Raw genomic sequence first — 14,149 nt, forward strand, 5'->3', positions numbered from 1 at the left:
TTTTAAAAAATTAGGTCACATTACTGATTAAATGATCACTGAATAAACTAACATAAAAAATTAGGTCACATTACTGATTAAATGATCACTGAATAAACTAACATAAAAAATTAGGTCACATTACTGATTAAATGATCACTGAATAAACTAACATAAAAAATTAGGTCACATTACTGATTAAATGATCACTGAATAAACTAACATAAAAAATTAGGTCACATTACTGATTAAATGATCACTGAATAAACTAACATAAAAAATTAGGTCACATTACTGATTAAATGACCACTGAATAAACTAACATAAAAAATTAGGTCACATTACTGATTAAATGATCACTGAATAAACTAACATAAAAAATTAGGTCACATTACTGATTAAATGATCACTGAATAAACTAACATAAAAAATTAGGTCACATTACTGATTAAATGATCACTGAATAAACTAACATAAAAAATTAGGTCACATTATTGATTAAATGATCACTGAATAAACTAACATAAAAAACCAACGAACATAACTGTATTGTTAAGAAATGCTCAAAACTCAAGAGAAACACTGCTATTTCCCAAAATAGCAGCCGATATTTCTAAAACAGCAGCTGCTATTTCTTGAAGAGCAGTTTTGATTAACGCCGCTGTTTTTTGGAATCGCGGTTGCTATTTCGAGAACTGCTCTTCCGATAAATGCTGATACGAGTTACACCCCCGAGAGGTACGGGCCCCGTTAAAATGGACCAAATTGCCCCCCTCTCTCGACGGCACAGAAGATGTTGAAGCTTTTCCGTGGCCTATTGCGAGAGAAACAAAACTTAAACCTCCGTTCATATTTTACTTTCATGCTTAGTGAGAAAAGGGGAAAACAAGGACTGAGAGCACATTAAGAGAAGGCTAAAGTTTTAAAACTACTACTCTTCATCACTTTTTGAATTTTACTGTTTAGTTGAAGATAAATTAATTTTTAAGTTTTATATTTATATTTTTACAACCATTATCCACTAGAATTAACCAAGATCGAGGCCCGGCCGGATCCCCGAGAGGTAAGGGCCCGGGAAAAAGGACCGAACTTTCCCCCTCTCTCGACGGCCGTGTGCATTATAACGACATACTCCCCTCTCATTTTAGGGATCGGCTTGGGGGCCCTTTTCAAAACGGTGGCAGATGGCTGTGCAGCTTGCCAGTCCGCCCCTGTTAAAACCCATGATATACTTTCCAGATTTAAAGATTTTAGTGTGTTTTCGTAAATATAAAAATGCCTATTTTTGAAATAGGATGAATAATACCAAATGAATTTTCTTTGGACGGATTCCAGTTTGTCAATGTTAGTTTTGCAAGTCCCTCCAAAACTGAGGGAGCCATAAAGGATTAGTGGGCGAACTAAGGTTTTGTAAAGCTTCAGAAAACATTTGGGTGATCGAATTTGGAGAGCTATGTTTAATATTCCACCTAAAGTTCTTCGTGCTCGGGTTGAACTATACCCTACGTGATCAACAAATAACAACTTATGATCAAAGACCACAACCAGGTCACAAATAGTCAGTTCCCTATCTAAAACTTTATCGTTTAACTTGTAGTCATATACTAGGGGATTTATTTTGCGGGTATAAGTTATAATTTTCGTTTTGGTTTCATTTATAGGGATGTTATTAGCATCACACCATTTTTGCAGGTTTACTAAATCTTGTTGTAGCGCCTCACAATCAGAAATCTTAACTACCGATTTCGCGCACTTATGATCGTCCGCGAATTGATAAAGTTGAGAACTCGTTATATAACTTGAAATATCTGCGATGTATATATTAAAGAATAATGGGCCCAGTGAAGATCCCTGGGGTACTCCACACAAGACTTCATAAGATATATTGGACAAAAAATTGTTACACTTAATAAAATTTCTTCTTCCATGAAGATAGCTTACAACCCTTTTTAATACGGGACCGGACAAGCCGAATGCCGCTAATTTCTTTATCAATATTTGATGCGATACCCTGTCAAATGCCTTAGATAGATCTAAATATGCCACATCAACTTGTCCGCGACTTTTAAATAAAGGCTCTACATAATTTAGAAATGTTAAATGATTGGTATCAACAGAACGGCCTGTTACAAAACCATACTGGGTTTCTGGAAGGTTGGGAGTAAACCATTTGTATAAATATCCGTACATTATAAAGTCGAAAACTAGGGCCATGGCGCATAAAATAGAGACTGGGCGGTAATTAGTCGCGTCTCCCTTAAAACCTTTTTTAAAAATGGGTGAGACTAAAGAAACTTTCCAACTCTCAGGGAAGAGTCCCTGGCCTACCGAAAGGTTGAATATATGTGCAAGGGGTGCGCTTAAAACCTCTTTGCAACCTTTTATAATAAAATTAGGTATATCGTCATAACCTTTCGTGGTTTTTGGTTTTAGTTTATCTATTGCTTTTAGAACGTCTGCCTCTGATATTATAATATTTGATAGGTTTATCGCTTTTTTACTTGTTTCAATCGAGTAATTTAAGTTCGATTTGTCTTCCGCTAGCTTTGAGAAACATTTTGCAAATTCTTTTGTAATTTCATTTTCATTGGTAATTATGTTTCCATCTTTTTCTAAATGGATTACTTCCTTATGGGGATTAGTCTTTGTTCTTACGTAAGACCAAAATGTCTTTGGGTCATTGTAAACTGAATCACTGATTTTTTTCCCGTAATTAGTTCTGTCTCTGGCTAATAGTTTTTTAACTTGAACACGGTAATGTTTATAATTATTTGAATCCATGGGGGAGAGTTTCCTTTTGTTCTTTTGATGGTAATATCTCTTGCGTCGTAATGCAATTCGTAACTCGTAGGAGAACCAAGTAGGATATTTGTTTGCTTTGTTTCTTTTGGTGACTTGTCTAAGTGGAATGCTGGAATTCATGGACTCAATTATATATGAGTTCAGTAAGTTCACAGCTCTTTCGATATCCCTGGTTTCAAAAAATCTACACCAATTACTATCTCTAATTGAAGTATAGAGTTTATAATAGTCCCCTTTAGTATAGTCTCGGAGGTTATAATTTCTACCTTCTGAAATCGAGTTGGGGATAGAACAAAGAAATGATATCAATAATGGGGGATGGTATGGGTCGATTGGTACTAGTGGATAGTTCAATGAAGGTTTAACTTGACAGTGGCCACTATTATTAAAGCAAAGGTCGAGAACTTTCCCTTGGTGATTATTATAGTTGTTTAGTTGTAATAAGTTACATGAAGTAGCCATGTCTACAATTTTATCCGCCTTAGGTCTGATGTCATATCTACAGAAGGAAGATGTACCTTGATTCCAATCAACTCCGGGTAAATTGAAGTCACCCATGTAAATTATATGGCCATTGTATGTGAGTAGTTTGTGTGAAATATGCGAGCTCAATTCCTCATAGGCGTGAGATGAAATGTCTGGGGCCAAATAAATATTACCCAATAATAGTTTTTGGTTTTGGGTACATTGTATCTCGACCCAGACTGATTCAAAGTTCAATTCCAGGTCTGGTCGCCTTAAAAATTTTAAGTTTTTAGAAAGTGCGGTTAGAGCTCCTCCACCACGTGTAGACTTAGTTCTGTCAGATCGAAGAACAGTATAATAGTCGGGAAAAAGGTCTGTAGAGTAGTGTGACGAGTCAAGCCACGTTTCTGTCAAACAAATTATATCATGGTCCTGTAGAATGCAGTTCGAGAAGAATTCTGATTTTTTAGTTCTAAGACCTCGAACATTTTGATAGTAAATATTGTATGGAGTGTTATGCTTATTAGACTTCATCATCGATTGCGTTGATATCTACTGATTTATTCATTTCTACCGGGTTCACGTGGTCATGAATCTGATCGAGGTGCAATGGACCTTTGAAGGTCGACATAAAGCAACCCGCAGGAAAATTTATCGGATCGTTAAGTAATTCAAATTCGGTGTCGTCAGCGGTCACGTAAAAAGATGCATAAGTTGGGTGTTTAGATTTTATTCTGGTACAAACTACCGTCTTGAATTCGGTGCCGTCCAGAATACAATCTTTGAGGTCATTATTGCTGGTACAAGGAGGAAGGCGTGATATAAATATCGCTTTCTTGGGAATCACTTTAGCTCGAGGTGGCAAGGCTTTTAATTTATTCGACACCTTTCCCCCAATTTTAATGTTTTTTACCGTTCTTATAGATTTATTCTCCGCTTTCGTTGCGTTAGAACTTGTATTTGTTTTATCAGTTAGTTTTTGAAGTTTGTTTGCATTTGTTGATAAGCCCGAGATTACGTGACCACCCATGTTCATCGTATTACCTAGTGGTTGTCGGTAATCACCATTAAACAAAGTAGGAAGGGAGGCTAATCCCTGCTGTGAGCCGATTGTCCCAATTCCGCTCGACCTTGGTAAAAACGTTATTTCCCGTCTTAACAACTTATTGTCGTTTTTTAAATGATCGATTTCATTTTGAAGATTGGAGATTTTGTCTACCAATAATTCAAGAGTGGAGTAAATACCATCAAGAATATTTTGCTTGCTTCTGGTTAGGCTTTCCATTTGATGAAATTCATTAATAATAGCCAACAGATCATCTGGGGTCAAATTTGCACTCTTTGAGGTCAAACTATTCGTAGAGTTAATAGTTTTGCAGGGGTCACAAATAAACCTACAATTATTTCCGTTAGACTTGTCCCAGTATGTGGCCGCCAACTCACTAGTAATTTTTAAACATTTGCTGTGATAAAGATCATGGCAGTTGCGACATTCGACATGAGATTGTCTAGCGGTAATTACCTCCTGGCATTTAAGACAAGAACCGCGCGAAGCCATTATTTTTGTCAGTACTCACATGCGGCAGAGGAATTGACGTAACCCGATTCACGGCGATACACTTGAAAACCGAGTTCAACTAGACCTAGGCCTAAAGTAAAAACGCGGAGCGAAAATATTTGCGACTTTCCACGCCGAATTCTAACACAAACACATCTATATATATCTCCTTAATGTTGATAATTCCCTTATGACCTGATTAATCGTAAAAATTACCCAATTTGAGTAGAACCCCTCCACAAAATAATACTAAAACACAAACAACTAATACTCCACAAAAAGATAATGGAACAAGAATATTTAAGATTAGCATAGAAATTTACTTTTTTACAAAATGTATATTTTTTGCGAAAAGCGGATTTTTAAAAACTAAATTTATTTAGATTCTTACTGCACCAAAATATGTTCATAATTTGTCGCAGAATTAGCAAGTAAAGCCAAAAAACAGTGGATCCTTGCTATAATTGTTTGCTTGCATAGTCGTTCTAAAGCCGACAAGTCTCTAGTTTGGTGCGACTGACGAGACTTGTCTTTTACAGGGCTGGCCAAAAAAGCTTCGTCATCGGGTTTCAGCTCATCTTCTGAACATCTGGTTTGCCACCATGATCATTTTGAACAGCGTAGTCACATCATACATCACTGCGGAAGTCCTCATCGGACAGAAAGTCGTCTTGAATCATCTGGAGGACATTTTGAATGTGAAAAACCTCAAATTCGCTACCCATTCAGGTTCCGATGCTATGCAAGACTTCTTCGGAGTGAGTAAAAGTACATTAAGTGAGAATATCTTGTTCAAATGAAGGAAAAGCAATTTTTCTATAAAGCTAACTCGAAACCAAAGGTTTAGAAGTTCCAATAAATATTTTCCCTTAAGAAAATGTATGATCAAATATTGATCAAATGAAGTTAATCTTAAATTGGGCCGGTCAAATATTGACAGAAATTTGATTACAGAAAATCCAATCAAAATTTGTTCAAAGTCTGAAACATTTCAGAGCAACGTTATCTCAGCCCTTACAAATTTTATTTCACCTTTATCAAGTCCTGATTTCCATTTGATCAATTTTACTAATTTTTTTCATTATTTTCCTCAAATTTTGATCCAGATTCTGACATAGCTTTGATAAAATTTTGAAGCCGTTAATGACATAGCTCTCATCAAACTTTAATCCCGGTTCTGTCGCAACTTTAAACTAATTACAATTCCGGTATAATCAAATGGATTAACTCATTAGTAATTCCTTTGGTCTTATTTGAAACCTGGTTTTATCAAATTTTAATCCCGGTTCTATCATAGGTCTGATCAAATTCTAATTCCGCTTCCATCATAAATTTGAAAAAATTCAAATTATAGCTTCACCAAATTTTAATCGAAATTCTCATGTTTCTGTCAAATTTTGATTTTGGTTTTGTGAAGGTTTGATTGCATATGAAACACTGAATCTATTTACTCACTGTTTACACAGTGTTTGGATGAAATTTGACCAAATTTTAATCACTGCTTACACCGTGTTTTGATCAAATTGTAATCAGTTTATACCGTGTTTTTACCACAATCAGTTTATAACTTTCTTTGACAAAATTTTAATCCGTTTACACCGTGTTTTGATCAAATTTTAATCACTGTTTACACCGTCTTTCGGTCAAATTTTAATCAATTTATACTGTGTTTTGATCAATAACAACAACGAGGTTCATTATGTTATTAAATCATTTTCTGTGACACCGTTTCATAAAGGCTCAAAATATTATAATTGTAGAACATTTCAGCTGAAATCGCGTGTACGATAGGGTTTCTTCTCTTTGCTTATCTGGGTCACTGCCTTCTCTAATATTAGAGAAAGCAGTGTCTCGGTGTGAAGAGGCAATTATAAACAATTACTAAATGGGGCTGAATTATTTTGATAGAAATCAAACTGAATTTGAAAATGTTCTTATTAATTCTGCAAAATCAAGTAAAATAATATAATTACGTTATAATGTATAATAATAAGATTAGCATCAAAAAATTATCAATTAGTAATTCTTCATTTAAAATTATCAATCTTTTAAAATTCGGAACCTCTGAGAAATAAATTAGTATTTAGTCATTGTCAAATTTTGTTTGAGGTATTGTGATATTATCAAACACGGATAAAGTTTCATTTGGTAGGGAGAGATATTATCAAATAGGGATCATATTTAATTTGATTGGGAGAGATTTTATCAAACATGGATCAAATTTAATTTGATATGGAGAGATTTTATTAAAAACAGATCAAATTTGATTTGATAGGGAGAGATACTATCAAACATTGATCAAATTGTGTTTGATAGGGCGGGATATAATCAAATATAGATCAAAATTTTATTTGATAAGGTGGATCAAAATTAGATCCAACAAGCCTTACCAAATTTTTATTTGATCAATTATTATATCTTTTGGGATTTTTTTCATCAAATTCCCAATATTTGATCAAGGTATTTTCGTAAGGCCTAGGGCTGATTAAAGAAAGGGTTAATGATTGTATGATTGTTGTAATAAAGTTATTTACGAATATTTTATTGCAGGATATACCGGGAGAACTAGGAAAGAGAATCCGGAAACGACAACACACCGGTAAAGAACGAAACAGCGTCCTCTTGCCGCGCGTGGCCAAAGGAGAGCTCGTTTACATCGAATGGCATGAAGAACTGAAGGATCTTGACAACTATTGCAGATGGAGAATGAGAAAGAAAACTTGGGACGGTACTCCCATCTTTTACCAAACGCCGTTCATTCTGAAAATTGACCCCATTGTCCTGCTTATGAAAAAGAACCACACTATCGACAAGGAAATTAGGAAACCATTGAGGCCATGAACAGAATGTAAGGAAAAAGAACGGTTATTATCATTATTTTTACTATTGGCAATAAATATGAACGCTTCTTTATCATATAATAACCGCAAAAAAATCTACTTTATTCGGTATTCCGAGTGTCTTAAACTTTATGGCCCAAGTTCGAATTAAATCTATGTTTGAATGAAGGTTTCTTTGTTTGTCTTTTATGCGTACCAATACCATTCAACCAATAGCGATGAAACTTCGTTGAATTGTTAAGAGCAGTAACGCGAAAGTTTTAGAAGTTAATTGGTTGTGCTACTCTAAGTGGAATCATCAAACCATTAGCCAATTGTTAAGAGCAGTAACGCGAAAGTTTTAGAAGTTAATTGGTTGTGCTACTCTAAGTGGAATCATCAAACCATTAGCCATAGAAAGTTTCTAAAAAGAACATTATGGAGTTATGGGAAAATTTCCACTTCTTTATGACAGCAGGGACTTATAGCAACCGCTAGTCATTTTTATAAAATCAAGCACAGGAGAGTTTACTTTGTCAAACTTATTTCGAAGGGCTAATCTAGTCAAACCCTTAACATATCTTTAATCAGTTTCTATAATATGTTAAAATTTCTTAAATTAGTTTATGTAATATGTTCACTTTCTTGAATTTAGTTTTATAATATGTTAACCTTGTAGCGGGCGTTGGGGTTGATAGGCCCCGGGACGGTTGGCTATGCCGTCGTCGACCGGATACAAACAGATTTAAAAATGAAAAGCCGTGGGGGTAAAATATTCCAAAAGAACTTTATTTCATGGTCCAGCGTGGAGAGAGGTGTCTCTCTTTTTATATACAAAAAAGGAAACTTATCTTCCTATAATTCACGTTTCCTTTTATACCCTTTCGCTTGGTCTAAGATGAGAGGGACCTCGGCGGTGTTTTACCGTGTTAAAACCCGGGGAAATAGGCCCAGTAACACTAGTGTTCCGGGTTCGAGTCGGTTCGAGGTAGATTCGTCGGTTTATGGTCTAGTCGGTAGTTACGACTAAAATCCGACTCTTATCCAACTTCAGTTGCCAACTCCGCTTTGCAGTCGGTCGTGAGAACAATAAAATAGAGTTGGCTGATAGTTGTATTTTAAGTCGGTTAATGTAATGAAGGATTAGGTCGGCTGCTTGACTCCTTACCAACTAACACGCGTTTCTATCAAATAAAAGATAACAATATGGGTCTAGAGGTCGACATATCCGACGGCCTACCGATCACACTGAAAATTTCAGATTTAGTTGTAATGAAGCTTCTTCCGCGTTTCAGTCGGTTCGAGGTAGATTCTTCGCTTTATGGCCTAGTCAGCACTTACGACTAAAGTCCGCCTCTTATCCAACTTCAGATACCAGCTCCGCTTTGAAGTTGGCCGTGAGAACAAACAAATAGAGTTGGCTGATAGTTACATTTTATGTCGGTTGGTGTAAGAAAGGATTAGGTCGGCTGCTCAACTCCTTACCAACTAACATGTGTTTTTATCAAAATAACAACAAGGGACAAGAGGTCGGCATATCCGACTACCTACCGATCATACTAAAGAATAGTTATAATGAAGCTTCTTCCGCGTTTGAGTCGGTTCGAGGTAGATTCGTCGGTTTATGGTCTTGTCGGCACTTACAACTGAAGTCTGACTCTTATCCAACTTCAGTTACTAGCTCCGCTTTGAAGTCGGCGGTGAGAACAAACAAATAGAGTTGGCTGATAGTTACATTTTAAGTCTGTTGGTGTAAGGAAGGATTAGGTCGGCTGCTCAACTCCTTACCAACTAACATGGGTTTTTATCAATTTAACAACATGGGTAGAGAGGTCGGCATATCCGACTACCTACCGATCAATACTAAACATTTCAAATTTCGATATAATGAAGCTTCCGCGTTTGAGTCGGTTCGAGGTAGATTCGTCGGTTTATGGTCTAGTTTGCACTTACAACGGAAATCAGACTCTTATCCAACTTCAGTTGCTAACTCCGCTTTGAAGTCGGCCTTGAGAACAATAGAATAGAGTAGTCTGATAGTTACATTTTAAGTCGGTTAATGTAATGAAGGATTATGTTGGCTGCTCGACTCCTTACCAACTAAAATGCGTTTTTATCAAAGTGCACTAGTGTATTAACTTTTTAAGATTATCTTAAACATTAAAATAAATATAATTAATCTTATATATTTTCTTCGATAATTATTAACCTTATTGCGCGTTACATCGTTTAAAAAATAACTATTGAACATTCTTGAGAGACTAGACTAATATTGACGTTTGAAATGAAGAATACGCCCATTGTTGTCTTACTCAAATCGGTACATAAGGTTTCGAATCTTAGTAATGGATAAGAACAGCACAATTGCGTGAACCTTTGGTGGAAACTGCACCATTGGGAGGCTGGAAGTTTCTTGTAACCCTAGCCGATCGCTAACCTTAACGATGATGAAGGAGTAGAAGCCAGTAAGTACACACTGGTGTCCATGTGGTATGGACAAAAGACCAGATGAAAGTGGTGTTTAGAAGACAGTAACTACAACCCTTATAGCCGACCATAAATAAGCTTTAAATCCGACCATAAACAAGCCTAAAGCCGACCATAAACAATCCATAAAGCCGACCATAAACAAGTCGTAAAGCTGACCATAAACAAGTCGTAAAGCCGACCATAAAGACGTCGTTAAGCCGACCATAAACAAGTCGTAAAGTCGACCATAAACAAGTCGTAAAGCCGACCATAAAAGAGCCATAAAGCCGACCACAAACAAGCCATAAAGCCGGCCACAAACAAGCCATGAAGCCGACCACAAACAAGCCATAAAGCCGACCACAAACAAGCCATAAAGCCGACCACAAACATGCCATAAATCCGACAAATAACAGTCGATAAAGCCGACCGTAATTTGATTAATAATCCGACCATAACCAGATAACAAAGCCGACTTCTTGTTTGATAAGGTAAGAGCTAGACACGCTTACTTTTTAGAGTTGGTTAAAGTGCTGGCAAAATTTCTATGACCGGGGGCCGTATTCTGCAGAAAAAGTATGCTCCTCCCCCAGACTTAAGATCGCTGATTGGTCGGTCAGGATCGAACTTAGGGCTTTTCATTGGCGGTGGCGGTTTTGGGGCAAAACTCACTTAAGACTTGTGAGAGGTTGAAATTTTCGAGCAGACGACATTGGCACGTGTCAAAATATACACCAAATTCAAAGTAGTAATTTTAGAACTCGGCAAACCGTTCAGCATCATGAATCGGTTAATTGACCGGTTTTTTTTGCTTTCTTTTTCCACCGGAACTTAGCAGACTACACTTCGTCGTTGCTAATGGCGGTAATGGCAGGTAATGGACTATATTGTTCTTGGTGTTGTTGACTTTAGAAAGAAAGACAACTAAATTATTGTTTTAAATACTGTTAGTTTACAAAATATAAGGGTTTGCGTTGTTATAATTTAAAAAATATGCCTTTGTTTTGTGGGAAAATTAAGTCGAACTCTACCCGAAGTCGAAAAGAATTTACACCGAGGCTTATGACGAAGAAGGTCCTCTGTAGACTGTAGTAAGTAGTAAAGAAAGATTTTATTGTTTCTGTTATTGACTTATTGTTTGGTTCTGTAAGATAAGTTTCAAGCAACAGAGGCACGCTAGTAAATGATTGGAACATGAAATGAGGCACCATCCCATAGCGAAGGTATTTCGTCATTCATTGGCAATGACCAAGATAATTGTGTTTTGATACAAATATGATTGCCTAATCCTTATGGGTCATGAAAGCCTGATTCGTTATACTTATAATATATATTCCATGACTGTCACAGCCATCTTCCCTGGCACTTGGCACCATGAACTGTACCTATTTTTTAATCAAAGCACCAACAGCGAAAGAAATACTTCTACCTTTTATTAAGCAACTATTGCACTAATGTTCAACTGGTAAATAATGTTGCACACATGTCTAACAAATAGAAATATTCATATGCTTTTCTTTTATTATAGATTTGTGGTAATGACGTGTTTGACATGAACCCGAATGGGAACTATTTTTGACCTCTATAGTGGGAATTTCTCTTTATTTTCTACTGTTACTAACAGGATTATTTTAGCAAATTAAAGATAGCAATACAGGGACAATGTACTTTAATAACTTCATTCACTGTCAAAACACCACACAACCGAGGAAAGATAACTGGATAAAACATCGGGGATCACAGATAGATGAGGAAGATTGTTGGTTGGAAGAGATCAAGAAGATATTGAGCATCTTGAAAGGCGATATACGAAAGAAGACTGCTTCGACAATGGAGAGCGGTAAAACTGGAGGCCGAACCAGTTACGTCCATGAACTCGTAAAATGTACCTTTATTCCCAGTTTTGAACTTGACATTTGTCAGTATGCCGTAAATTGTTAGCTATCTTATACTCGAATTCGGATATTCTCCAGCAATGTATGTAAATATGTAGTTGGTAAATGTCCAACTTTTATGGAACTGTTGGAGAAATAATAATGAAACACAAGAATATGTTGACCCCCTATTTCCTACCCATTAAAATGTTACAGTTTTATTGTCTTAATTTATTTTTGGGTGGCATCTTCCCTTAAATACATAGGGGTGCTCGAAACATTAAAGACGGATCATTGAGATAAAATATAACCATAAAATCACCAATAGGCTTACTAGTTCCTATAGTGGCACATTTTTTAATTGACTCTTCGTTAAATGATGCGGAGGACATAACACATTTTACTACTTTTAATTGTGATTTAACAATAAAGGGGTAGTAGTTGCGAATAAATCAATAACTAAAGTTTAAATTGAAACACGTACGTTTTTAGAATAGAATATGCAAAATGAAGGTCATTTTAAATATTTTGTTTCAATAATGCTTCGTGACTTGTTGTAATGTGCAAATGGAAATACAAATATGGGGAATCTTCTTTTAAAACTGCAACAAAGATGATCAATAAAAGCCTTTTTTCCATATATAAGATTTTATGTTCGATACATAATTTCAATTGGTCCTATATTAATACAATCTTATAATGATAATTGATAAACAACAATGCTCAATAACATATGCACATGAATGCCAGTTCTCCTTCTTCCTAATACCATTCCAACAGACGCATACATTTGCCTACATCAGATAATAATACCATAGATGTGCATTTAGTGGCCGTCTAATAAAATGGTCTTATAGATATTGAAAATAAGAAAATAATTTACATCGAGAATCCTATGTGATAAAGTCAAAATAAACTCATTTTTATTTAAATAATGTTGCTTAACTGTTTTTAGTAACAGATCATCATTCAGTCTCGACATTGGTTCCTCTCCGTTACTTATTTTCCTATAATTGATTCTTTATTACCATAATAATAATTAGTTAAGTTTGATTTGTTTATCTTATACAAACCTTTAAAGAGCTCACCTCATATTTGTATAGGAGAAAATCACGTACTCGTTGGTAGTTTATACTTGCAACAACTATGCCAGCCTTTTCTTTAAAGAGATACCTTAGAGTAAAGCATGCTCAACTAATAAATGTGTTAATACCTTAATATGCAAGTTGATTACAACACTTCAATGTTGGCAGATATCCTTAAAGGAAGTGCCCACCCTAGATAATTCTCCATTGCCATTGCCATTGCCATTGCCAGTGTCAATGATAGAAATGTCATTACCACAAATCTATAATAAAAGAAAAGCATATGAATATTTCTATTTGTTAGACATGTGTGCAACATTATTTACCAGTTGAACATTAATGCAATAGTTGCTTAATAAAAGGTAGAAGCATTTCTTTCGCTGTTGGTGCTTTGATTATAAAATAGGTACAGTTCATGGTGCCAAGTGCCAGGGAAGATGGCTGTGACAGTCATGGAATATATATTATAAGTATAACGAATCAGGCTTTCATGACCCATAAGGATTAGGCAATCATATTTGTATCAAAACACAATTATCTTGGTCATGGTCAATGAATGACGAAATACCTTCGCTATGGGATGGTGCCTCATTTCATTTTCCAATCATTTACTAGCGTGCCTCTGTTGCTTGAAACTTATCTTACAGAACCAAACAATAAGTCAATAACAGAAACAATAAAATCTTTCATTACTACTTACTACAGTCTACAGAGGACTTTCTTCGTCATAAGCCTCGGTGTAAATCCTTTTCGACTTCGGGTAGAGTTCGACTTCATTTTCCCACAAAACAACGCAAACCCTTATATTTTGTAAACAAACAGTATTTAAAACAATAATTTAGTTGTCTTTCTTTCTAAAGTCAACAACACCAAGAACAATATAGTCCATTACCTGCCATTACCGCCATTAGGAACGACGAAGTGTAGTCTGCTAAGTTCCGGTGGAAAAAGAAAGCAAATAAACCGGTCAATTAACCGATTCATGATGCTGAACGGTTTGCCGAGTTCTAAAATTACTACTTTGAATTTGGTGTATATTTTGACACGTGCCAATGTCGTCTGCTCGAAAATTACAACCTCTCACAAGTCTTAAGTGAG

At 35.7% G+C, this 14,149-nt stretch overlaps 1 protein-coding gene and 2 long non-coding RNA genes across 3 annotated transcripts; 2 read left to right on the forward strand and 1 right to left on the reverse strand.

The window, feature by feature from the left end:
• The first annotated feature begins 5,383 nt into the window (after nt 1–5,383).
• Nucleotides 5,384–7,661, forward strand: LOC149707860 (uncharacterized). The gene is made up of 2 exons (XM_089862433.1): nt 5,384–5,562; nt 7,355–7,661. The coding sequence occupies exons 1-2, from the start codon at nt 5,407–5,409 to the stop codon at nt 7,643–7,645; spliced, it is 447 nt and encodes a 148-aa protein (XP_089718559.1). The 5' UTR covers nt 5,384–5,406; the 3' UTR covers nt 7,646–7,661.
• A 3,136-nt stretch (nt 7,662–10,797) lies between these two features.
• LOC149707861 (uncharacterized) lies at nt 10,798–12,196 on the forward strand. The gene is made up of 3 exons (XR_016379952.1): nt 10,798–11,183; nt 11,244–11,315; nt 11,443–12,196. It is a non-coding gene; the product is annotated as an uncharacterized LOC149707861 (long non-coding RNA).
• Nucleotides 12,197–13,262: 1,066 nt separating this feature from the next.
• On the reverse strand, nt 13,263–13,843 carry LOC149707862 (uncharacterized). The gene is made up of 4 exons (XR_016379953.1): nt 13,752–13,843; nt 13,620–13,691; nt 13,378–13,492; nt 13,263–13,314 (listed from the first exon to the last, which is right to left on the reverse strand). It is a non-coding gene; the product is annotated as an uncharacterized LOC149707862 (long non-coding RNA).
• Between the last annotated feature and the right edge of the window lie 306 nt (nt 13,844–14,149).

This window comes from Phalangium opilio, unplaced genomic scaffold, assembly GCF_054372755.1.
Source record: "Phalangium opilio isolate 3A_F unplaced genomic scaffold, DU_Popi_V2 ptg000013l_1, whole genome shotgun sequence".
NCBI classification, from domain to species: Eukaryota; Metazoa; Arthropoda; class Arachnida; order Opiliones; family Phalangiidae; genus Phalangium; species Phalangium opilio.